Raw genomic sequence first — 25,841 nt, forward strand, 5'->3', positions numbered from 1 at the left:
CGCGTTAAGAGGAGGGCGGCGAGGCACCGAGGCGGCTGTGCCTGCCGCATCCCGTGATGAGGTCGTGGGTGGTCGGCGCCCGGCTGCTGCTTTTGCTGCAGCTGGTGCTGGTGCTCGGAGCGGTGCGGCTCCCTCCCTGCACCGACCCTCGGCACTGCACCGACCCTCCGCGCTATACCCCGGACTGGCCTAGTCTGGACTCCCGGCCGCTGCCGGCCTGGTTCGATGAAGCCAAATTCGGGGTGTTCGTGCACTGGGGCGTGTTTTCGGTGCCCGCCTGGGGCAGCGAGTGGTTCTGGTGGCACTGGCAGGGCGAGAAGCTGCCACAGTACGAGAGCTTCATGAAAGAGAACTACCCGCCGGATTTCAGCTACGCCGACTTCGGGCCAAGGTTCACGGCGCGCTTCTTCAACCCCGACAGCTGGGCTGACCTCTTCAAGGCCGCTGGGGCCAAGTGAGTGACGCCGCCGCGGGAGCGGGCGAGGGCTGACCCTTGAGCGCCGGGAGGGCCTTAAGCTGGTGGGAATCGGGCGGGGTGGGGGCGGGGAGGAGGCGAGGAGATTTGCCGGATCACACAGGTGTCCCTGTGACCTCAGATGTCGGGGGTACTCTGTTTTGCCTCCCGAAGGATGCAGAATTGTATGTGTCACGCCAGATCTTAAGCTTGAGGATTAGAAGGAAATAAAGGTTTCAGGTTGGTGGTGGCCTTGGAAAGCCCTTGGTGGACTTGGAAAGACCTGAATATGGGGAGGATTGAGCTAAGTGATGCCTAAAGTCAGTCCCCTGCGGGTTAGCAAGACAATCAAGGTTCCAGGATTTTAACGAAAGGTCGGGAGTCTGATCCTAGTTCAACTGTGAACTTGAACAAGGCCTTTTACCTCCCTACCGCCTCCTTCCATGGCTGTACCCTGGAATTGTGTACTTCCTTTCAGCTTTAATATGTCCCAGAGGGAAGGAAGTTCTGATGCCCAGTGTATTTGGGCAACAATATAGACTCTGTGTCATCTGCTCTGCTCAATGCCTTGCATGTAGAGAGTGCTCATGAAATTGTTTTGAGCACTGTTGCAGCTTGCATGTGAATGGTTCAGAGAACTGAAAATGTAAAGCTTGGATGGGAGGAGGCAAGGACTCCCAAGTCTGTTGAAGGCTGGGGCCGGTCCTGAAGGAGTCATCCTTGAAGGCAGGATGTTGCAGGTATTAAGGCAAGGAATGGTGACCCTCAGCTTCAAGGATGAGCTTGGTGGCTGAGCGAGCAGTGGTTTGGATGAGAGTAAGAGAAGACTCAACACATGGACATCACCAGATGGTCAACACCGAAATCAGATTGATTATATTCTTTGCAGCCAAAGATGGAGAAGCTCTATACAGTCAGCAAAAACAAGACCGGGAGCTGACTGTGGCTCAGATCATGAACTCCTTATTGCCAAATTCAGACTTAAATTGAAGAGAGTGGGAAAAACCACTAGACCATTCAGGTATGACCTAAATCAAATCCCTTATGATTATACAGTGGAAGTGAGAAATAGATTTCAGGGACTAGATCTGATAGAGTGCTTCATGAACTATGGACGGAGGTTCATGACATTGTACAAGAGACAGGGATCAAGACCATCCCCATGGAAAAGAAATGCAAAAAAGCAAAATAGCTATCTGGGAAGGCCTTACAAATAGCTGTGAAAAGAAGAGAAGCAAAAAGCAAAGGAGAAAAGGAAAGATAGAAGCATCTGAGTACAGAGTTCCAAAGAATAGCAAGGAGAGATAAGAAAGCCTTCCTCAGCGATCAATGCAAAGAAATAGAGGAAAACAACAGAATGGGAAAGACTAGAGATCTCTTCAAGAAAATTAGAGATACCAAGGGAACATTTCATGCAAAGATGGGCTCGATAAAGGACAAGAATAGTATGGACCTAACAGAAGCAGAAGATATTAAGAAGAGGTGGCAAGAATGCACAGAAGAACTGTACAAAAAAATTCTTCACGAGCCAGATAATCACGATGGTGTGATCACTCACCTAGAGCCAGACATCCTGGAATGTGAAGTCAAGTGGGCCTTAGAAAGCATCACTACGAACAAAGCTAGTGGAGGTGATGGAATTCCAGTTGAGCTATTTCAAATCCTGAAAGATGATACTGTGAATGTGCTGCACTCAATATGCCAGCAAATTTGGAAAACTCAGCAGTGGCCACAGGACTGGAAAAGGTCAGTTTTCATTCCAATCCCAAAGAAAGGCAATGCCAAAGAATGCTCAAACTACACCACAATTGCACTCCTCTCACACGCTAGTAAAGTAATGCTCAAAATTCTCCAAGCCAGGCTTCAGCAATACGTGAACCATGAACTTCAGATGTTCAAGCTGGTCTTAGAAAAGGCAGAGGAACCAGAGATCAAATTGCCAACATCCTCTGGATCAAGGAAAAAGCAAGAGAGTTCCAGAAAAACATCTATTTCTGCTTTATTGACTATGCCAAAGCCTTTGACTGTGTGGATCACAATCAACTGTGGAAAATTCTGAAAGAGATGGGAATACCAGACCACCTGACCTGCCTCTTGAGAAACCTATATGCAGGTCAGGAAGCGACAGTTAGAACTGGACATGGAACAACAGACTGGTTCCAAATAGGAAAAGGAGTTCGTCAAGGCTGTATATTGTCACCCTGTTTATTTAACTTCTATGCAGAGTACATCATGAGAAACGCTGGGCTGGAAGAAGCACAAGCTGGAATCAAGATTGCTGGGAGAAATATCAATAACCTCAGATATGCAGATGACACCACCCTTATGGCAGAAAGAGAAGAAGTACTAAAAAGCCTCTTGATGAAAGTGAAAGAGGAGAGTGAAAAAGTTGGCTTAAAGCTCAACATTCAGAAAACGAAGATCATGGCATCCGGTCCCATCACTTCACAGGAAATAGATGGGGAAACAGTGGAAACAGTGTCAGACTTTATTTTTCTGGGCTCCAAAATCACTGCAGATGGTGACTGCAGCCATGATATTAAAAGACACTTACTCCTTGGAAGGAAAGTTATGACCAACCTAGGTAGCATATTCAAAAGCAGAGATATTACTTTGCCAATAAAGGTCCGTCTAGTCAAGGCTATGGTTTTTCCTGTGGTTATGTATGGATGTGAGAGTTGGACTGTGAAGAAAGCTGAGCACCGAAGAATTGATGCTTTTGAACTGTGGTGTTGGAGAAGACTCTTGAGAGTCTTGAGAGTCCCTTGGACTGCAAGGAGATGCAGCCCGTCCTTCCTAAAGGAGATCAGTCCTGGGTGTTCATCAGAAGGACTGATGCTGAAGCTGAAACTCCAATACTTGCGTCACCTTATGCGAAGAGTTGACTCACTGGAAAAGATCCTGATGCTGGGAGGGATTGGGGTCAGGAGGAGAAGGGGACGACAGAGGATGAGATCACTGGATGGCATCACTGACTCAATGGACATGAGTTTGAGTGAACTCCAAAAGTTGGTGATGGACAAGGAGGCCTGGTGTGCTGCGATTCTTGGGGTCACAAAGAGTCGGACACGACTGAGCTGAACTGAAGAATGAAGGCAGGTAGGTTTTCTAGCCTCTGGCTTAGGGCAGTCTTCCACCGTTGTCTTGTTTCAGATGACTTCCAGCTTTTAGTTTTTCTTGGACTTTAAGTCCTCATGTACTAAAGAGAAATTACAACTGATATTTAGTGTTGCAATTAAAGGCATGGGAATATCAGATCAGATCAGTCGCTCAGTTGTGTCTGACTCTTTGCAACCCCATGAATCGCAGCACACCAGGCCTCCCTGTCCATCACCAGCTTCTGGAGTTCACCCAGACTCACGTCCATCGAGTCAATGATGCCATCCAGCCATCTCATCCTCTGTCTTCTCCTTCTCCTCTTGCCCCCAATCCCTCCCAGCATCAGAGTCTTTTCCAATGAGTCAACTCTTCGCATGAGGTGGCCAAAGTACTGGAGTTTCAGCTTTAGCATCATTCCTTCCAAAGAAATCCCAGGGCTGATCTCCTTCAGAATGGACTGGTTGGATCTCCTTGCAGTCCAGGGACTCTCAAGAGTCTTCTCCAACACCACAGTTCAAAAGAATCAATTCTTTGGCACTCAGCCTTCTTCACAGTCCAACTCTCACATCCATACCTGACCACAGGAAAAACCATAGCCTTGACTAGACGAACCTTTGTTGGCCAAGTAATGTCTCTGCTTTTGAATATGCTGTCTAGGTTGGTCATAACTTTCCTTCCAAGGAGTAAGCGTTTTTTAATTTCATAGCTGCAATCACCATCTGCAGTGATTTTGGAGCCCAGAAAAATAAAGTCTGACACTGTTTCCACTGTTTCCCCATCTATTTCCCATGAAGTGATGGGACCGGATGCCATGATCTTCGTTTTCTGAATGTTGAGCTTTAAGCCAACTTTTTCACTCTCCACTTTCACTTTCATCAAGAGGCTTTTTAGTACTTCTTCTCTTTCTGCCATAAGGGTGGTGTCATCTGCATATCTGAGGTTATTGATATTTCTCCCGGCAGAGGAGGAGTTCACTGTCTTTCAGAAGCCTTAGAAATCCATAATTTTCAAATGAAGAAGTTAAAATCTGGGAGACAGTCCTTTGTCCAGGACAAGTGCCCTTACTGTGGACAAGATGACTGGCCCAGATAGAGGAAGGGAACTAATGTCCTAGACTCCAGATCCCATGACACTAAGATGAAGGTTCTTTCCAGCACACCAGGGGTCTGTAACCATGACCAGAGGGATGGGTCCTCTGCCGGTTTTTTTGTAAGTTTCTTGAGCAGGATTTTTACATTTTCAAAAACCTGTTTTTAAAAAGTAGAAGAAGAATATAGCACAGAGAGGACTGTGGTCCACAGAGCCTGAAATACTGTCTAGCCCTTAAAATCCTGAGCTCCCCACATCAGCCGGGGATTAAATTATCACGTTGGGCACCAACTGTTTTTCTGCCTTAAAAGTAAATGAAATGTTGAGTGATTTGGTTATTATTTCAACACTTGCCTTTTCTCCCCTTTTTCTTTTGCCTTTTGTCATCTCTGTAAATTGATATGGGCTTTATAAAGATCTTATTTTTCTGTCATCTGCTCTTTTTGTGGAGATTTCTTTCTCCTTTAGGGCAAAGGCTTGTTTTTTTTTTTTGTTTGTTTTTTAATGCTTAACATTAATACACAGAAGAGCTCAAGAACTGGAGAGCCAGTGCATACATATTTTCCCTTACCTATTCCTTTCTTCCTTCTTTCCTTCCTAGTCTCCTGTTTGTCTGGGAACTAAGGACTGTGGCTTCCTCAAATTTGCTTTCATTCCTGGAACAATACCCAAGGGGTGTTGTGACTGAAGCAATTCCCTGGATATCACTAATATAGTCACTCATACAAGTTCAGTTGACCCTTGAACAACACAGGTTTGAACTTCATGGGTCCACTTATATGCAAGTTTTTTCCAATAAATATATTGGAAAAATTTTGGGAGATTTGTTATAATTTGAAAAAACTCACAGAAATATCAAAAATTAAGAAAAGAGTATGTCACGAATGCATGAAATATATAGATACTAGTTTATTTTACCATTTTTGTGTGTCTGCTCAGTCACTCAGTCATGTCTGACTCTTTGTGACCCCATGGACTATAGCCCACCAGGCTCTTCTGTCTCTTAGGTCTCCTGCATTGGCAGGTGGGTTCTTTACCGATAGCGCCACCTGGGAAGCCCATATTAAATCATAAAATGCATTAAATTAATCACAGTACATACTGTAGCTCTGTCATAATTTTGTAGCCACCTCCTATTGGTGTCCTGTTGGTGAGCTCAACTGTCGTGTCCACTTAAAACACCAAGTGATGCTTATCTTCACATGAACACTCATCCCTCTGATAAATTACCTATCACAGTAAAAAGTATCTCTCATGTCCTCAAGTATCTTTCATCTTGTTTAGTGCAATATCATAAACCTTGAATAACACCATGACACCCATACAGAGCTCCCCAGTGATGCCAGAAGTGCTCCCAAGAAGCGGAGAAAATTAACATTACAAGAAAAAGTTGAATTGCTTGATATGTATTGTAGATTGAGGTCTGCAGCTGCAGTTGCCCACTGCCCTTCCAACATAAATGAATCCAGTGTAAAAAAAAAAAAAAAAAAGCTGTCATTGCAACTATGCCATAAGGTGTGAAAAACCGTGCACTTATTGCAAAATATCTTTTTATCTCTTATTGAAAATGCAGCTTTGATGTGCGTACTGGATTGCTATAAGAAAGGTATACATAAAGACACTAAAGTGATTCAAGAAAAAGTGAAGTCGTCACATGACAACATAAAAGGAGGGTGAAGGATCTAAAGCTGGAGAATTTAATGCCAACAAAGGATGGTTTGATAATTTTCTCGAGAGGTTTGGCTTTTTAAATGTCAAGATAACAGGGGAAGCAGTTACTACCAACCAGGAGATGAGTTCCCAGAGGCCATTGAGAAAATCATTGAGGAGAAAGGGTTTCTGTCTATCAGCTTTTGCTTTTTTTTCCCTTTTGTTTTTTGGTGGCCCCAGGTGGCATGCGAGATCTTAGTTGGCCAACCAGGGATCGAACCTGTGCCCCCTGCAGTAGAAGTGCAGAGTCTTAACCACTTTACCGCCAGGGAAACCCCTGAACAAGTTTTTAATACAGATTAAAGTGGGCCATCCAATGGAGGAGAAATGCCTCCAAGAACATTTATTAGTGAGGAAGAGAAGTAAGCACCAGGATTTAAGTCAGGAAGGGACTTCCTAACTCTACTGTTTGGTGCAAATGCGATCAGGTTTGTGATTAAGACTGTCCTTTTCTATAAACCTACTAATCAATGAGCCTTGAAGGGAAAAGATGACACAAACTGCCAGTCTTTTGGTTGTAAAACAAGTAGGCCTGGACAACGAAAACCCTTTTTCTGGATTGGTTCCATCAGTGCTTTGTCCCTGAAGTCAGGAAGTACCTTGCCAGTAAGAAACTGCCTTTTAAAGTTCTTTTAATATTGGACAATGCCCTGGCCACCCAGAACCCCAAGAGTTCAACAGCAAAGACATTGAAGTGGTCTACCCCAAACACAACATTTCTAATTCAACCTGTCGATCTAAGGGTCATAAGGATCTTTTCTTTTTGTATTGATTGATTGAGTGATTTGGTTGCATGGGGTCTTAGTCGTAGTGGATGGACTCTCCAGCTGTGGCATGCAGGCTTTGTTGCTCCAGGGCATGTGGGATCTTAGTTCCTTGACTAGGGATGGAACCTGCATCCCCTGCATTGCACAGCAGATGCTTAACCACTGGACCACCAGGGAAATCCCCATGGTGGACTTTAAGAATCTTTAAGGCTCATTACACATGGTACTTGATGGAAAGGGTTGTCAGCACAATGGAAGAGAACCCCGATATAGACAGCATTGTGAAAGTCTGGAAGGATTACACCATTGAAGATGCCATTGTTGTTATAGAAAGAACCATCAAGCCCAAAACAATAAAATTCCTGCCAGAGAAAACTGTGTCCAGATGTTGTGCATGTCTTCACAGGATTTACAACAGAGCCAAGTAAGGAGATCATGAAAGAGATATGGGGGGTGGGGGGAGAGAAGGAGGGGAGAGGTGCAGGGTTTCAAGATAGGGATCTTGGAAAAATTCAGGAGCTGGTGTCCTCACACTTGAGGAACTAACATAAGTCAGTTTGATGGAGATAAGTGCTTCTGAACAAGTGCCAGACAATGAGGAAGAAGACATAGAAGAAGCAGTGCCAGAAAACACATTGACATTAGACAGTCTGGCAGAAGGATTCTGATTATTCAGGACAGCTTTTGACTTCTTTTACCATATTGACCCTTCTATGACATGATATGAAACTAAAGCAAACCGTGGAAGGATTGGTATCGTATTTGTCATTGTTTTGTCATGAAGTCGTGTCCAGCTCTTTTGCAACCCCATGGACTGTAGCCCAAGCTTCTCTGTCCATGGAATTCTCCAGGCAAGAGTACTGGAGTGGGTTGCCATTTCCTTCTCCAGGGGATCTACCTGACCCAGAGATTGAACTTGCATCTCCTGCACTGGTAAGTGAGTTCTAACAGTCAGACAGAAATATATGAGATATTTCCATAACGTTACCCTGAATGCCCGCCTCTCCTGCCTCCTGTCCACCTCCTCCTCCTTTTCCACCTCTGCCACCCCTGAGATGGCAAGACCAACCCCTCCCCTTCCTCCTCAGGTACTCGTCGTGAACACCTTTATGGTAATCCACTTCCACTTAATGAACAGTAAATCCTTATGCCATACAGTTAATAAACCTATCTGTTGTGTAAGTGTATAAGTGTCTTCATGAGATCTGAGAACTGAATGGCAAGAACTGTATGAAACGTTTTGGGTCATCATCATTGCAGTCACTGCCTAAGTGTTCATCTGTAGACCATCACACGCAAGATTGGCATGGAAGTAAATAGCCAATCCTTACATAAGCAGAAAGTAAGCGATACTTCTTATAAAATTAATAATATCTTTCCTTACTTTTTTAAAACTTTGCTTTCAAATAATTATATTACCATACAGTATGGCATCTGGTCCCATCACTTCATGGGAAATAGATGGGGAAACAGTGGAAACAGTGTCAGACTATTTTTTTAGGCTCCAAAATCACTGCAGATGGTGACTGCAGCCATGAAATTAAAAGACGCTTACTCCTTGGAAGGAAAGTTATGACCAACCTAGATAGCATATTAAAAAGCAGAGACATTACTTTGCCAACAAAGGTCCGTCTAGTCAAGGCTATGGTTTTTCCTGTGGTCATGGATGGATGTGGGAGTTGGACTCTGAAGAAGGCTGAGTGCCGAAGAATTGATGCCTTTGAACTGTGGTGTTGGAGAAGACTCTTGAGAGTCCCTTGGACTGCAAGGAGATCCAACCAGTCCATTCTGAAGGAGATCAGCCCTGGGATTTCTTTGGAAGGAATGATGCTAAAGCTGAAACTCCAGTACTTTGGCCACCTCATGTGAAGAGTTGACTCACTGGAAAAGACTCTGATGCTGGGAGGGATTGGGGGCAGGAGGAGAAGGGGACGACAGAGGATGAGATGGCTGGATGGCATCACTGACTCGATGGACGTGAGTCTGGGTGAACTCCAGAAGTTGGTGATGGACAGGGAGGCCTGGCGTGCTGCGATTCATGGGGTTGCAAAGAGTCGGACACGACTGAGCAACTGCACTGAACTGATGCACCACCTTCCAGTCCCCTCTCATAATTAAATAACTATGTATCAGACTGTTAGGGAAATTAAAATGGAGGTACTCTTGTTCAGCCTTCAGAAGCAAGACAGCAGGCCTCTGACCGACTTCTAACCTTGCATGGACCCTGCCTGGATGACATGTCTGCCTGTAAGCATACCAGTTGTTACCAGCAAATCAGGCAGCACCTTAGATAAGAGAGGATCTTGGAATTTCCTGAGCCCCTGGAGGTCTGGAAAATCTTGTGATTCACAAGGTGAAACAGCATTGTAAAAGTTAAAGGAAAACCAGAGCTGTGTGCAAATTGATGATGATATCAGTTTGTGTCCTGGAGTTATAAGCAGGAGCCCCCAAATCTGCAATTTGAAGTCTCATGGTGGGGTAGACCCACTTGCCTGGGACCCTTTTCCCAACTGGGACTTCAGATTGCTGTTACTTGGGACTTTCCATCTCTGTTCAAGTCTGGATATAGGTTGGTGGCCCATTTTGGTGATATGCACACTGTTACTTCTGTTATTTCTGTTTCTTTTCTTTTAACGACTGTATGTTGTAATTAAGTTATCTATTAAATATTGAAATTGGTTATTATGTATGTAACCAGCTGTTTCTTTTGTTAACAAATCCTTCAAACCTAAAACAAAATTAAAACCTTCAGCAAAACTCAACGGATGTATGAGACAGGGTGCTCAGGGCTGGTGCACTGGGTTGACCCTGAGGGATGGGATGGGGAGGGAGGTGGGAGGGGGCTTCAGGATGGGGAACACATGTACACCCATGGCTGATTCAGGTCAATGTGTGGCAAAAACCACTATAATATTGCAAAGTAATTAGCCTCCAATTAAATTAAAAAAACAAACTCAACCTATCATCACATTCAAGTGACTTTTTAAAAAATGTAACAATGTTTCCAATCCCATATTTTGAATATGAGTATAATACCATATGCCATAAAAATGTTATAATGATTCATTCATCAGTTGTAAGCTAGGCTATCATGAAGCAATCATATTGATTGCGCTAGGCTACTACAAAGCAGTCATGTTGCTGTTTCTTCAGTATCAATGAATGAATCATTAGAACTACAAATAAATATGAATTGCTTTTTCACATTAGCTTTCCAGCTTTGATATTTAGTGTTAGGAATAACTATAATGTCTACAGTGTTTTGTATCATGTAAGACAGTATCGCTGTGGATACTGACAGGTGGTTCATCTTGTAAACAGACAATGTAAACTTATGGTATCAATAAATACAGTACATATGCCCAATCTCCAACTAACACATCTTAAAGCAACTGTACTCCAATAAAGTAAACAAATAAATGCAGTGCAGTACTATAATGTATTTTCTCTTCCTTATGATTTTCTTAAGAGCATGTTCTTTTCTCTAGCCTACATCATTGTACAAATACAGTATATTATACATATAGCATACAAAATGGGTGTTAATCGACCATTTATGTTATTGGTAAGCTTTCCAGTCAAGAGTAGGCTATTAGTAGTTTAGGGCGAAGTCAAGAGTTACACATGGATTTTCTTCTGCAACAGGGGTCAGCAGACACCTGCTAACCACCCCCTAACCACCATGTTGTTCAAGGGTCAACTGTACATTTCCTGTTGAGTTCCTGTAGTTGAGTTCCCTCAACCATTTTAAAAGCCTCAGGTGTGCCAGGTAAGTTGGTGCTCGTGGCCCACTGCCCACTTCCTTTGCTCACGTGGTTTCAATGTTCACAGGTATGTAGTCCTGACGACAAAGCATCACGAAGGCTACACAAACTGGCCAAGCCCTGTGTCTTGGAATTGGAACTCTAAGGATGTGGGGCCCCATCGTGATTTGGTTGGTGAGTTGGGAACAGCCATCCGGAAGAGGTGCGTGTCCATAGACAGTCACCCCATCTTCACTTTTGATCTAACCACCCAGTATCCCGTGCCTTCTCTTCTCTGCTGTGTTTTCTAAGTTTGCATTTAACCAGTACATGAGAGGGCGTCTGGCCCTGAATTGGCAGTGTTTGAACCTTGGCAGTTTTCATGTGACCCAAAGCATCAGAGAAGTGCACAGCCCTCTCTGGTTAGGTGAAGGATACGCAGCAGAGACCATGACGCTTCACTTGTGCTCTTCAAAGGATTCTTTCTGGGAAGCCTTCCAACCTAGGGCCTTTTCCAGTGTCTGGTGGAGGCCAGGGTTGTGTCTCATCTTTGTGTCCTCCTTAGCTGTCAACCCAGAGCTTTGTAGGATTCATGGAAGGTTTAGATGAGTGGTAAATCAGGAGAGAGCTGAAGAGGGCAGTTAAAGCAACAAAAAGGAAGGTAAGGCATCACTCGTGATTCTAGGTAGTATTTCTAATATCTGCCACTTAAGATGTAACTTTCCAAGGTCAAAGGGCTGGGAAGGGGCAGAAGTGGGATTTGAACCCAGGTGCTCTGATTTTGGACCCTACTGTTCTGAGTATATTTGCCTGTAAGGAGGAAAAGTGGTATTTGTGTCATGCCCACTCAGCTCTGTTGTGATTTGGCAAACTTGATGTCCTATTTAAGGGGTAGACCAGCTACTTATTTGTATAAATACAGTTTGATTGGAATACAGTTGTGTTCATTCACTTACGCATTGATTCTGGCTACTTTCAAGCTCTAATTGCAGAGTCAGAGTAGAGATAGCAAGGCCTACAAAGCCTCAGATATTATCCGGTCAAAAGCATTTGCTGACATATGTCACCTGTGAAACATTCAGTTCCCCAATACTGTGCTCTGCTAATAGTCCTGCTGTAAAAGTCTGAGACGTTGATTAGATCTGGACTCTAAGAGCCTTGATTTTCACCTTCTCTGCTTCTAGTCACTGAATCACATGATGAAATTCTTAACTTCAGTTCTTTCTGCTTTGTCTATGCCACTGCAAATGTTATCCTTCCTTCTTGTATTACAGCATTTCCAAAACACTCACTCTTCTTAATTCACAACAAGTTTTATTGTGTATGAAAATAGGTAAGTTTAACCATATTTTGTTTCAGGTATATTAAGAACTATTAGTAAATCTTATATGAAACAATAAATTAACTTCAACTGCACAGAAAATGGTACTAACGGTTCTTTCTGAGTGATGAGATTTTGGATATTCTTGGTATTTGTCTCCATTTTCCAGTATCTCTTCAATATCTATTATGATCAACAGAAAACATTTTTAATAGGACTATATGTTATTGAGATAATTGACTTAAAAGACAGAAAATGGTTTAAATAACGTTTTGGTGTTAAGATAATTTATGCATAAAGATAATTTGTTATCTGCTAAGTCGCTTCAGTTATGTCCAACTCTTTGTGACCCCATGGACTGTAGCCTGCTGGGCTCCTCTATCCATGGAATTCTCCAGGCAAGAGTACTAGAGTGGATTGCCATGTCCTCCTCCAGGGGATCTTCCTGACCCAGGGATGGAACCTGTCTCTCTTGTGTCTCCTGCGTTGGTAGATGAGTACTTTACCACTGGTGCCACCTGGGAAGCCCAATTTGTTATTTGTATCATCAAAAACAAAGGAAGCCAATCATTTTGCTTAAATGAATGATAAGAGATAATTTAAGGAACTGGCTGTAGGTCCTGACCCCTGTATGCCCTAATGGTAAATTTCACTGAGATGTGAAAATGCTGGCAACTGATTTTTCTTAAAATATTTTTTCTTTGCTTAATGACAGTTGCTGTCCTGTTTTTCTGTTTCAGGAACATACGCTATGGACTGTATCACTCACTTTTAGAATGGTTCCATCCTCTCTACCTACGTGATAAGAAAAATGGCTTTAAAACCCAGTACTTCGTCAATGCAAAAACAATGCCAGAGCTCTATGACCTTGTTAACAGGTACAAAACAAAAGTTGTTTTAGCCTTATGACTTTCATCAATGACATCTGAGCTGCTTATACTGTTGAGGGGAAAGGGGTAGGGGTGGGATATGAAAAAACTCTAGAAGACATCAAAATAGTAATGAGTAATCGTTGTGTTAAGACAAAGTATACTTTTTCTTTTTGCTTTTCAAAACTTCCATAGTATGGTCATGCTGATTTTATAAACTGAAACAGAACTGAGGATGGTAGTAAGTCAAACCTCAGTTAACTCCTTCCATACCACTTTCTTTGTCAGGAGCTTGGAGAAGGGCAGCATGGTCTAATGGACCCTACAGAGGGTTTGACATCTGGCAAATTTGTATTTGAATCCTGCCTCTTGTTACCCTCAAGCATTTTCTTGGCTGTGCCATGCAAGCTTGTGAAAAAGCTGGCTTAAAACTCAACATTCACAAAACTAAGATCATGTCATCTGTTCCCATCATTTCATGGCATATAGATGGGGAAAAAAATGAAAATAGTGACAGACTTTATTTTCTTGGGCTCCAAAATCACTGTGGGTGGTGACTGCAGCCATGAAATTAAAAGACATTTGCTCCTTGGAAGAAAAATTATGACACACCTAAACAGCATATTAAAAAGCAGAGACATTACTTTGCCAACAAAAGTCCATCTAGTCAAAGCTATGGTTTTTCCAGTAGTCATGTATGGATGTGAGAGTTGGACTGTAAAGAAGGCGTGCCACAAAGACAGAAATATAGATCAATGGAACAAAATAGAAAGCCCAGAGATAAATCCACGCACGTATGGACACCTTATCTTTGACAAAGGAGGCAAGAATATACAATGGATTAAAGACAATCTCTTTAACAAGTGGTGCTGGGAAAACTGGTCAACCACTTGTAAAAGAATGAAACTAGAACACTTTCTAACACCATACACAAAAATAAACTCAAAATGGATTAAAGATCTAAACATAAGACCAGAAACTATAAAACTCCTAGAGGAGAACATAGGCAAAACACTCTCTGACATACATCACAGCAGGATCCTCTATGACCCACCTCCCAGAATATCGGAAATAAAAGCAAAAATAAACAAATGGGACCTAATTAACCTTAAAAGCTTCTGCACGTCAAAGGAAACTCTCAGCAAGGTGAAAAGACAGCCTTCAGAATGGGAGAAAATAATAGCAAATGAAGCAACTGACAAACAACTAATCTCAAAAATATACAAGCAACTCCTCCAGCTCAACTCCAGAAAAATAAATGACCCAATCAAAAAATGGGCCAAAGAACTAAATAGACATTTCTCCAAAGAAGACATACAGATGGCTAACAAACACATGAAAAGATGCTCAACATCACTCATTATCAGAGAAATGCAAATCAAGACCACTATGAGGTACCATTTCACACCAGTCAGAATGGCTGCGATCCAAAAGTCTACAAATAATAAATGTTGGAGAGGGTGTGGAGGAAAGGGAACCCTCTTACACTGTTGGTGGGAATGCAAACTAGTACAGCCACTATGGAGAACAGTGTGGAGATTCCTTAAAAAACTGGAAATAGAACTGCCTTATGATCCAGCAATCCCACTGCTGGGCATACACACTGGGGAAACCAGAAGGGAAAGAGACACGTGTACCCCAATGTTCATCGCAGCACTGTTTATAATAGCCAGGACATGGAAGCAACCTAGATGCCCATCAGCAGATGAATGGATAAGAAAGCTGTGGTACATATACACAATGGAGTATTACTCAGCCATTAAAAAGAATACATTTGAATCAGTTCTAATGAGGTGGATGAAACTGGAGCCTATTATACAGAGTGAAGTAAGCCAGAAGGAAAAACACCAATACAGTATACTAACGCATATATATGGAATTTAGAAAGATGATAACAATAACCCTGTGTACGAGACAGCAAAAGAGACACCGATGTATAGATCAGTCTTATGGACTCTGTGGGAGAGGGAGAGGGTGGGAAGATTTGGGAGAATGGCATTGAAACATGTAAAATATCATGTATGGAACGAGATGCCAGTCCAGGTTCAATGCATGATACTGGATGCTTGGGGCTAGTGCACTGGGACGACCCAGAGGGATGGTATGGGGAGGGAGGAGGGAGGAGGGTTCAGGATGGGGAGCACATGTATACCTGTGATGGATTCATTTTGATATTTGGCAAAACTAATACAATTATGTAAAGTTTAAAAAAAAAAAAAAAAAAAAGGCGTGCCAAAGAATTGATGCCTTCAAATTGTGGTGCTGGACAAGACTCTTGAGAGTGCTTTGGACAGCAAGGAGATCAAACCAGTCAATCCTAAAGGAAATCAACCCTGAATATTCATTGGAAGGACAGATGCTGAAGCTCCAATACTTTGGCCACCTGCTGCAAAGAGATGACTCATTGGAAGACCCTGATGCTGGGAAAGATTGAGGGCAAAAGGAAAACGGGGCGACAGAGGGTGGGATGGTTGGATGGCATCACCAGCTCAATAGACATGAGTTTGAGCAAACTCCAGGAGACAGTGAAGGACAGGGAAGCCTGGTGTGCTGCAGTCCATGGAGTCGTAAAGAATCAGACATGACTTAGCCACTGAACAACATCAATGACCACAACAGCAGTGCAGCTGGTGGGATCTTAGTTCTCTGACCAGGGATCAAGGGATCAAACCCAGGCCTTCAGTAGTGAGAGCGCAGAGTCCTAACCACTGGGCCGCCAGGGAACTCCCTTAGAAGCCTTAAACAGGTTACTCATCTGAGCCTCAGATTGTCACTCTGTAAAGTGACAAGAATGCCTTCTAAGTAGGGCTCAGCATAACATATGAAGTTTCTATCACTATGCCTGGTACAGAATAATAGAGGCATTATTATTCTTAATTATCCTTAAAAATGATGACTTTTACTTTGGGGTTTGTCACTGGTCTTCACCATGTTTTATTCTGCGTTTGCCCTTCTTGCTCCTGGGGGCACTTAGGAGGATGGTGGACCTTTAAAGATTAAGAGGCAGCCGTCTGTGCTTGGACACTCACTGTAGACCAAAAGACGAAAAAACTTGCACCCAGATGACTGCTGCAAGGAAACAGGACGGTTGTTAAGAAACCAACCAGCAAAGCTTCAAGTCAGAAATCCAGTTCTTTTTTTCTTACTGAGTGTATAACCTCGAACAAACCCGTGATCTTTCTATAGCTCAGTTTCTTTACCTGTTTATACATCACAGGGTGTTGTGAAAATGAATGAAGTTAACGAGTATAAAGTGCCTACTACGATTTTTCCTATACAGTAAAACACACACCATCTGTGTTTCTCTCGCCTCTTAGGCAGCCTTTTTCCTGGACTCGACGTGCTGACCTAAGTGTTTACGGAGTACAGCACAGGATTCACTAACAGGCAGATTTACATATGGGTTCCAGCTCCTATTACTTACCAGCTTTGCACCTAAAACAAAGTTACTGAGCAATACATTCTTGGCTTTCTTAAGTGGGACTAATACTGCTTACCTTAGAGGTATAAATACATACACTCATAAGGCTCAGAGTAGTAATATGAGAAAGATGCAACTGTGGCTCAAGTGAATTCAATAGATTTTTATGATCAAAGCTCTGGGTAGTTGTCCCCCAAAATGCATTTGATGGAACAGTTCAAGCTCTTGCTGCTGCTGCTGCTGCTGCTAAGTCGCTTCAGTCGTGTCCGACTCTGTGCGACCCCATAGACGGCAGCCCACCAGGCTTCCCAGTCCCTGGGATTCTCCAGGCAAGAACACTGGAGTGGGTTGCCATTTCCTTCTCCGATGCATGAAAGTGAAAAGTGAAAGTGAAGTCGCTCAGTCATGTCCGACTCCTAGCGACCCCATGGACTGCAGCCCACCAGGCTCCTCCGTCCATGGGATTTTCCAGGCAAGAGTGCTGGAGTGGAGTGCCATTGCCTTCTCCGGTTCGAGCTCTTAACACATCTTAAAAGCAGAAACAATAATCCTGTAGTTCTGGAGCACCACTCTTTTCGTTGGGATCAGTTTCTGGAAGGAAACCAAATTGTATACACACTGAATAAAGCTTTACGTTTTAATCTAAGACATTTTAAAAAAAGATTGGGAAGAAATATACCAAAATGCTGTATATTAAATGGTGGTTGTGTTAGCTCACAGGTGTGTGTGTGGTCATTTTCATCCTTTAGTTTTCCACTTTCTCTGTACCATGGTACTTTCAAAATAGGAGGAAATTAATTTTTAAATATATGTGGCAAAGATAGGTCTGTCAGACTTGACTGTGACTGGATTCAGATGATAAACTTTGTTGTAATTGTGTGTCTCTTAGGTATAAACCTGACTTGATTTGGTCTGATGGAGAGTGGGAATGTCCTGACACTTACTGGAACTCTACAGATTTTCTTGCTTGGCTCTACAATGATAGCCCAGTTAAGGTATGTGATTATATGACTTCTCCCTTATTTATCTGTTATGATAAAACACAGTGTGAGGAGCCAAGATCTGGAGTAATAACCGTAATGACAACAGTGACAATAATAAATACTAATCTCAGGACTTCCCTGGGGTTCAGTGCTTAAGTCTGCCTTCACCTTCCAGTGCAAGGGATCAGCTTTGATCCCTGGTCAGACAGCTAAGATCCCACATGTCTTGGGCCTAAAAAGCCAACACATAAAACCAGAAACAATATTGTAACAAATTCAATAAGGACTTTAAGTGTAAGCAAATAAACAAATACCAGGATCGATATGGGTGCGGTAGGGACGAGGGAGCTTAATGGATGTGAAAGGTTTCTCCTTTCATTCTTTTTTGCCCCTTCCTTTTTCTTTCTTTAAGCTTTTTTTCCTTAAAGCTTTCTTTTCTCCTTTAATTCTTGATTTTTACAAGCTAGTTTTCAAGCTTCTTAAATTTAAGTCGTAGGATAGAAATAGTATAAAGAAGCCCCAGACCACCATTAGAGAAAATAAACTGTTAAGCAAACAGACATTGTAAATAAGAAAACCACCCAAAAAATTAATATATAAAACTTATTAAATGATAGGAATAAAATGTGAGAATCTATGACCTCAGCTACTCTATGTTGACTGTGTAGTTTAACTCATATAGGGAAATTTCTTTTCCCTGAGATCCAAATTCTAAGGAAGTTGGAAACTTCGCCTGCCTTGAGCTGTCCCTCAAAAGCAACCTACTACACTGCACAATAGCTGCCCGTTTATAGTTCACATTTCAAGACACGAAGTAGCAGAAGTCTCAATCTTCACCGTAGAAAATTTCAAAAATCTTACAGATTCTAGCTTTGTTGTGCATTTTAAAGAAAAATCTGTGCTCACTTCAGCAGCACATATACTAAAATTGGAACTATACAGAGAAGATTAGCATGGCCCCTTCGCAAGGATGACACGCAAATTCGTGAAGCGTTCCATATTTAAAAAAAAAAGAAAAATCTAAGACCAGTTTGAACTGAGCTATCTGGGTAGGTTCATAAACCTCTTAGGATGTCACTGGCTGCTACTGCTGCTAAGTCGCTTCAGTCGTGTCCGACTCTGTGTGACCCCATAGACGGCAGCCCACGTCCCTGGGATTCTCCAGGCAAGAACACTGGAATGGGTTGCCATTTCCTTCTCCAATGCATGAAAGTGAAAGTGAAGTCACTTAGTCGTGTCCGACTCTTAGCGACCCCATGGACTGCAGCCTACCAGGCTCCTCTGTCCATGGGATTTTCCAGGCAAGCGTACTGGAGTGGGTGTCACTGGCTAACTATTACTAAATTCAGAAAAGGGGAAGAAAGATCCTATGTGACAATTGGAAGCAAATTCACATTGGTGTTTTGGAACTTTCGGGCTGCGTGGGGACCTCTAGTGGCGAGGCCTGGTGGTTCTTCCCCGGTGGTTCCCCGGCTGGGGTGGCTTAGATGCGGATCCTCAGGTGGGACACTGCAGACCATATTCTACCCACTCTTGTCCTGCGTGCTTTCTCATGCGTTAGGAAAGAGGGTTGTCATGTACTCATATTAGGAAATGACTTTTAGGAGAAGCAGACCCTGATCCTTACCCCTCTGCTGTCTGTAATTCCCACTCCTGACCTCTCTGCAGGTCTTCTCTGGGAGGTCACACCTTCCCCACCACCCTGTCTAAAATCGCAGCATGCCTCCATCAACGCTGTCTTTCCTCATCTTATCTTTCTCTTAACCACTTACCTGGCCCAACATATTTCAGATACCACTTACCTCGTTGCTATCTGTCTCCCTCACTGAAGCATCACCTTTGTGAGGGCAAGAATTTGGGTCTATTCACTCCTACATCCCCAACTCCAGCAACAGTCCTTGGCCCAGTTAGACACAGAGTAAGTACTGGTGGAATGTAAACTAAATCTGGCTCCTGGAAATTTATATTCTTTCTGAAAGAAGCAAGAAACACTCCTGAACTGGTGTTTAGGTGAATTCTGTGACGCTGATGTGATGTCACATCATAATCGTCCATGTATATGTCTCCTCAGCTAGTCGCTGCTGGATCTCTGAGGGCAAGAGCTGTGACTTGTTTACTCTGGATACCCCAGTATGAGCCTCATAGTAGTATTAAATGTTGACATTAAGTTATTCTATGTAAAGATTTTTTGAAGTTCAGCAAAACCTTAAGGGAAGGAAAAGAATGTTTGATTACTGACTTTGCCTTACTTAGGTAAAGAAAGTCAGGGTTATATAGTGAAAAGCATCCTGGGCTGGATTCATAGTCCCAGCTTTCAGAAACTCTGCCTGGGAATGTGATCTCGGCAGGTCTCCTCTTCTACATTTCTCTTCCGATAGAGTAAGTGGTTTACTAGATAATCTAAACAGGCCCTTCCAGTTCTGACACTACATATTGCTAGACTGGGGTTAACTGCAAATAACGTTTGGAGTTGGATATTTCTTTGTTGTGAAGGGACAGTTCTCTGTGTTGTAAGATGTTTATGATTTTTTTTTTTTGCCCACACCATGCGACCATGCGGGATCTTAGTTCCCAGTCCTGGGATCAGACCCCCACCCACTAGCAGTGTAAGCAGGGATTCTTAACCGCTGGATGGCCAGGGGATTCCCTTGTAATGGGTTTAGAAGAATCCTTGGTCTCCGCCCACTAGGAGGCAGTGGCACCACCCCGAGTTGTGACCAAGAAACGTCTCTAGATTTTGCCCTTTGTCTCCTCCAGTTGAGAACCACTGTGCTCGACTGAGTCTGCTCCTTGCTTCCAAACAGGCACCTGACTTATCAAACTGAGTTAGATAGTTTTACCCCCGATGATCTCAGTGCTCCTTCCTCCTTTAGGATGAGGTCGTAGTGAATGACCGATGGGGTCAGAACTGCTCCTGTCATCATGGAGGATACTATAACTGTAAAGATAAATTCCAGCCAGAGACCTTGCCAGATCACAAGTGGGAGATGTGCACCTCCATAGACCAGCGGTCCTGGGGCTACCGTCGAGACATGGAGATGGCTGACATCACAAACGAATCCACGATCATTTCGGTAAGAGGTAGTTATTTGTTAACTGCAGTCCCAGGCTGCCTTCTGGCTAAGAGCGGTGGAAGCACTCTGGATAGACTTATGGGCCGGGAGAACCCGTTCGGGTTATTGAACATACTCATAACACTTGTCCTAAGGAGACAGGTCTAATTACTGAAGAGTTCTGTACAGAGGTGTTCTCCCCAGGATTATTTTCAGATTGACATTGGGCTGTTTCAATTCCTGGCAACCATAAAGGAACAATTCAGCAGATTTGGGGATTTTCCTTAACCATGAAAACGTTTCTGAATGTAATAGGGATTAATGCTTACAGGGTTGATGAAAAGACAAGTTATGCAGTATCACAACTATATAGAATTAACTGCACGAGAAAAAGACCAGAAGGAAACCTCAAAAGTTAATGGTGTGGTGTCTTTGGGGTACTCTAACAGAACCTCCTTTTTAAAATTTTCTGTATGTAGCCTTAATTTTTCTGGACTGCCTTGAAGTGCTACTGTGTGGGGTCACAGGAAACACACACACACACACACACGCATCCCACCCCAGAAATCTTAAAGACTATATCTCTTTACAGAATGTTTTCCTGAAGGGGCAACATACACATTTATATAGCTCAGGGTATCCTGAAATTCATCAGATCTCTTCCACACCTCCCTGCCCCACCGCCCCACCCCGAGTCTCCATAGCACCTGCTCTAAATCTCTCATCTCTAATCTCTGTATTCTCTCTGGCTGGCTCCACAGAATCCTTTCAAGGCCAAGTGCTTTGTTTTCAGCTCCCTGGCTGACACTCTGTGCCTCTGATATATGACACTTCCGTCTACATATGGCACTATGGCAGGTGCCAGCTCACGGGTAAGAGCCCATGATCACTCCCTGGAATCTGAGTTAATATATCTCTCAACTGTGTAGCAGAATTTTTCAATTTTCTCATGTAAGCCTATCCTGCTATGAAAATGACAAAAATATATTGTCTTTTCCAAAAGATAGAGGATATTCACAAAACACAGGGAGAACAGCCTAGATTCTTCTTCTTCCCTCCATCTGTGTGTTTTAAGCATTCAGCCAGGCTTGGCATTCAGAACTAGAATTTCCCTGTTTTCTGCTCCTGCCAGGAACTGGTTCAGACAGTAAGTTTGGGAGGCAACTATCTTCTCAACGTCGGACCAACCAAAGACGGACTGATCGTTCCCATCTTCCAAGAAAGGCTACTTGCTGTTGGGAAGTGGCTGAGCATCAATGGAGAGGCTATCTATGCCTCCAAACCATGGAGAGTACAATCTGAGAAGAACTCTGTATGGTGAGTCTAGTCTTCTGTTACAGGTGGGAACATCCTGAGCTGGCAACCCCTTGGGTCCACAGTGGTTACAAGCCAGGCCACGGACTCATCTGGAGGAAACACAAGAGCTGTTCTGTGATGTTAAATGTGCGCCCAGGTTTATGTTTTAGGCCCCAGGGTATCTTTGACTAGTGAGGGAGGTGGGTAGGCTTGGTGAAGAAAGGAGCTACGAAGTATCAATTTGCTCAACCCCTAAAAACAGTCATAGCTAATATTTGTACAGCACCCACATGTGGTAGACTCCATCCTAAATTCTTTCTCCTCATTTAGTGCCCTCAACAATCTCACTGGGTGGATAATGTCACCATCCCTAGGTTACAAGGAGAAAGCAGGTCCAGGGGAGTAATCATCCGCCCAGAGTTACGAAGCTACTAAGCGAAGAAGGCATGATTCACACTTGGCATTGTGGATCTAGTTATTTGATCTCAGGCTTCAGGAATTTTTTAAATTTTCAACTGCAAAATGGGGTGATGATACTTAACTTCCTGGAGTGTGAGGATTAAATAAACTAACCTATGTAAAGCACCCAGCAGAGTGCCAGGTACATACTAACTGCTCAGTGAAAGACCTCTGCAAATGTTATATCACAGAGCTGGGGGCTTTGCATCAGGAGAAACACGTTCATGGTTCTGTTTTGGATGAGTTTCTATTTAGTGATTTTTTTCACCCTCTGCTATAAGGATGGGCTTCCCTGGTGGCTCAGATGGTAAAGAATCTGCCCACATTGAGGGAGACCCAGGTTCAATCCCTGAGTTGGGAAGATCCCCAGGAGAAGGGAATGGCTACCCACTCAAGTATTCTTGCCTGAAGAATTCCATAGACAGAGGAGTCTGGCAGGCTACAGTGTATGCGGTCTCAAAGAGCTGCACACACCAAGTGACTAGCACTTTCACTTTCTCTAAGCATAGTGAAACCTCAGAACAACAGATTTGTCTTGGGAATTTCCCTGGCGGTCCAGAGGATAGAGCTAGACGCTTTCACTGCCATGGGCCTTGGTTTGATCCCTGATCGGGGAACTAAAGATCCCAAAAACCAAGTGGGATGACCAAAAATTTTAAATTTTAAAAAGGAATTAAAATTCATCTTCATTGCACATCTTGCCCATGTTATACCCTCAGACGTTTTCATATGGATTTAAAGATAAAGAAATATATGAATAATGAGGAAGATGGCTTCAGTATGTGTCACTAATATAAGAGTTAAAAAAAATGTTTTAGGAAAACTTAGAACCCCATACAGAGAAGAAAGGGAAGATACCACCCAGAAAGAGTCTTCCAGGGCTACATAATTCCCACAGAGCTTAACCGTGCTGCTGTGCTTAGTCGCTCAGTCACATCCGACTCTGCGACCCCATGAACTGTAGCCCGCCAGGCTCCTCTGTCCATGGGGTTCTCCAGACAAGAATTCTGGAGTGGGTTGCCATGCTCTCCTCCAGGGGATCTTCCCAGCCCAGGGATCGAACCCAGGCCTCCTGCACTGCAGGCACATTCTTTGCTGTCTCAGCCACCAGGGAAGCCCAAACCTAAATTGGTATCAAGTTACTTGCTCGTGGCAGTGACAGACTGAAGGTCTCGCAATTGGTGGGTAATTGACGGGGGAATGTATAAGGTCATGTGGCAGGATAATAAGCCGGGCATCTTTGACAACGACGTTTCTTTTTTCCCAGGTATACGTCTAAAGGATTAGCTGTTTATGCCATTTTACTGCACTGGCCAGAATATGGAATCTTAAGCCTTATATCCCCTATAGCTACTTCAACCACAAAGGTAAAGAGCCTCCATCAGTCCTGTTGGAGATGTAGCTCTTTGTAAAGGAATTGGCGAGCCTTCTCTGACCCTTCCTTCCTTCCCCAGATCTCTCCTGTTTCCCTTCTGGGCTGTCTTCCCCGCCCTGGCCCAGTGTAGTTGTTTGCCACCATATTCAGGCCATATTCTGTGCTCATCAATGCATTCGTGTTTTTCCCATTCCCTTTTGCTCTCTGCAGGTAACAATGCTGGGAATCCAAAAGGATCTGAAGTGGTCCCTAAATCCCTCAGGTAAAGGTCTCCTCGTGTTCCTGCCCCAGTTACCACCCGCTGCTCTTCCAACTGAGTTTGCTTGGACCATAAAGCTGACAGGAGTGAAGTGATCATTGGAGTTCAAGAAGAAAGGGACACCGCCGGCACTTTGATTTTCCTCTTATATCGCCATCATTATAATAAACGACTCTTCTCTACTCAGAAATCTCTTTTCCAACACATTTTAATAAATGGAACGGATTACATTACACTGATGTCTCACGGGATCAAAGATCTGAGATCCAGTGCTAGCATCTCTCTCTGATCAATAGAAGAGACTGAACAGTTAAGCTCACCCATTCCTACTATTGGGAATTATCTGCAATGGAAACTTCCTCCATCCTCTGTTTCATAACCTGACTGCTTACTCAGATGACTTCAAGAATAAGCCAAATCGTCCCATTGCCTATGGGAGGTGCTGAAAAGGATTTGGCAGACTCGACTATATGCTATTTATTTAGCATCGGCTGTCGCCAGCTACCCCCATCTGCCCCCAAGAGCAGGAGAGCCTCGAGGGGAAGGAAAATGCTTCCAAGGCTGCTAATAGTAAGCTTTTTAGAAGTTTGCAAAGCAAGCTAAGAGCTCTGACATTCAGTCTGTTTACAGGGATTCTATGAAGAAAATGAATGTGATTCTGCCTTGCTTTAATACAGTCAAATAAATAAATTTGTATGTCAAATCATTTTCTACTAAAAAGCACGTTGTAGCTTTCTTCTTCCAGTTTCTATATGGACTGCTTATAGCCTTATGTTTCTGTTTAAAAAGAAAAAAGAAAAGTAGAAGTTGAGTACCTGCCAAGTCTCCTTAATGCTGAGCAAGAAAGTAATCCCTTTGGTTCTTCTGTTCCTCACTTCTAGTCCCATTCTCTTGAGTTGGCCAGGTGGCATCAGTGGTAAAGAACCCACCTGCCAATGCAGGAGACGTAACAGACGCAGGTGTGACCCTTGGGTTGGGAAGATGCCCTGGAGAAGGGATTGGCTACCCACTCCAGTATTTTTGGACTTCCCTAGTGACTCAGATGGTAAAGAATCCGCCTACAGTGCGGGAGACCTGGGCTTGATCCCTGAGTTGCAAAGATCCTCTGAAGGAGAGCATGGCAACCCACTCCAGTATTCTTGTCTGAAGAATCCCATGGACAGAGGAGCCTGGCGGGCTATAGTCCATGGGGTCACAAAGAGTCAGACATGACGGAACAACTAAACGCAGCCCAGCACAGCACTTAACACGTGCATGCATCCACTCAGTCTCTCTAATTGTTAGAGATCTAATAAAGTTTTCTCCTTTTTATTTACAAGATGTATTTGGAAATCCTTAACCTACATTTACATAAAATTTGTTTTTCTCAAGCACATATGAAACATTTACAGATGTGAATACCAAAGAAGCAATGTCATAAGGATTATATCATATGTCTGTAACATAATTAAAGGACCATAAAAACTTGAAGGAAAAACTAATATGTTAAGAAATTTTAAAACACTTTTAAATACTTATTTATTATTGAAAGCACAAGAAAATTAGAAAGCACTTAGAATAATAATGGAAATGCTATGCATTGAAACTTGTGAAATGTAGCTTTTAAGAAAAATTGCTTTAGAGAGGGTTCCAGGAAGATGGCAAAGAGGAAGCACCAAGAATCTCTTCCCCCATCTAGAAAACAATTGTACTGGCAGAATCTGTCTGATGTAACTATTTTGAAACTCTGGAGGCTACTGAAGGCTTGCAACTTCCAGAAGAATACCTGGATGGTAAATTATGGTTAATTCTGGTCAGTTTCAGCTACCCATCCCTCATCCCTAATCATTGAGTACACAGCTGTGCATGTGTTCCTGGAACAACTTGCATATAGTCTATGAGTTCAAGGTGGGCAAAAGGACTCTGTTGTCCAAATGTCAGGGATTTGTGCTCTTTGGGTGGAG

The 25,841-nt window shown here is 43.2% G+C and overlaps 1 protein-coding gene and 1 non-coding gene across 2 annotated transcripts; both read left to right on the forward strand.

Moving 5' to 3' along the window:
- Positions 1-24,604, forward strand: FUCA1 (alpha-L-fucosidase 1). Its single transcript, XM_019981432.2, has 8 exons — positions 1-454; positions 10,951-11,085; positions 12,924-13,061; positions 17,363-17,468; positions 20,330-20,530; positions 21,642-21,826; positions 23,532-23,631; positions 23,850-24,604. The coding sequence occupies exons 1-8, from the start codon at positions 57-59 to the stop codon at positions 23,991-23,993; spliced, it is 1,407 nt and encodes a 468-aa protein (XP_019836991.2). The 5' UTR covers positions 1-56; the 3' UTR covers positions 23,994-24,604.
- LOC139179350 (U6 spliceosomal RNA) lies at positions 18,355-18,461 on the forward strand. Its single transcript, XR_011563726.1, has one exon. It is a non-coding gene; the product is annotated as a U6 spliceosomal RNA (small nuclear RNA).
- Positions 24,605-25,841: the final 1,237 nt, after the last annotated feature.

The sequence above is a fragment of the Bos indicus genome, chromosome 2 (genome assembly GCF_029378745.1).
Source record: "Bos indicus isolate NIAB-ARS_2022 breed Sahiwal x Tharparkar chromosome 2, NIAB-ARS_B.indTharparkar_mat_pri_1.0, whole genome shotgun sequence".
NCBI lineage: Eukaryota > Metazoa > Chordata > Mammalia > Artiodactyla > Bovidae > Bos > Bos indicus.

What these genes read in the sequence shown, in the direction of transcription:
- FUCA1 (XM_019981432.2), top strand. Translation starts at nt 57, where the DNA reads ATGAGGTCGTGGGTGGTCGGCGCCCGGCTGCTGCTTTTGCTGCAGCTG. An exon ending in CTCTATGACCTTGTTAACAG is followed by an intron (nt 13,062 to 17,362) that starts GTACAAAACAAA and finishes TGTGTCTCTTAG; the next exon opens with GTATAAACCTGACTTGATTT. An exon ending in TAGCTACTTCAACCACAAAG is followed by an intron (nt 23,632 to 23,849) that starts GTAAAGAGCCTC and finishes TGCTCTCTGCAG; the next exon opens with GTAACAATGCTGGGAATCCA.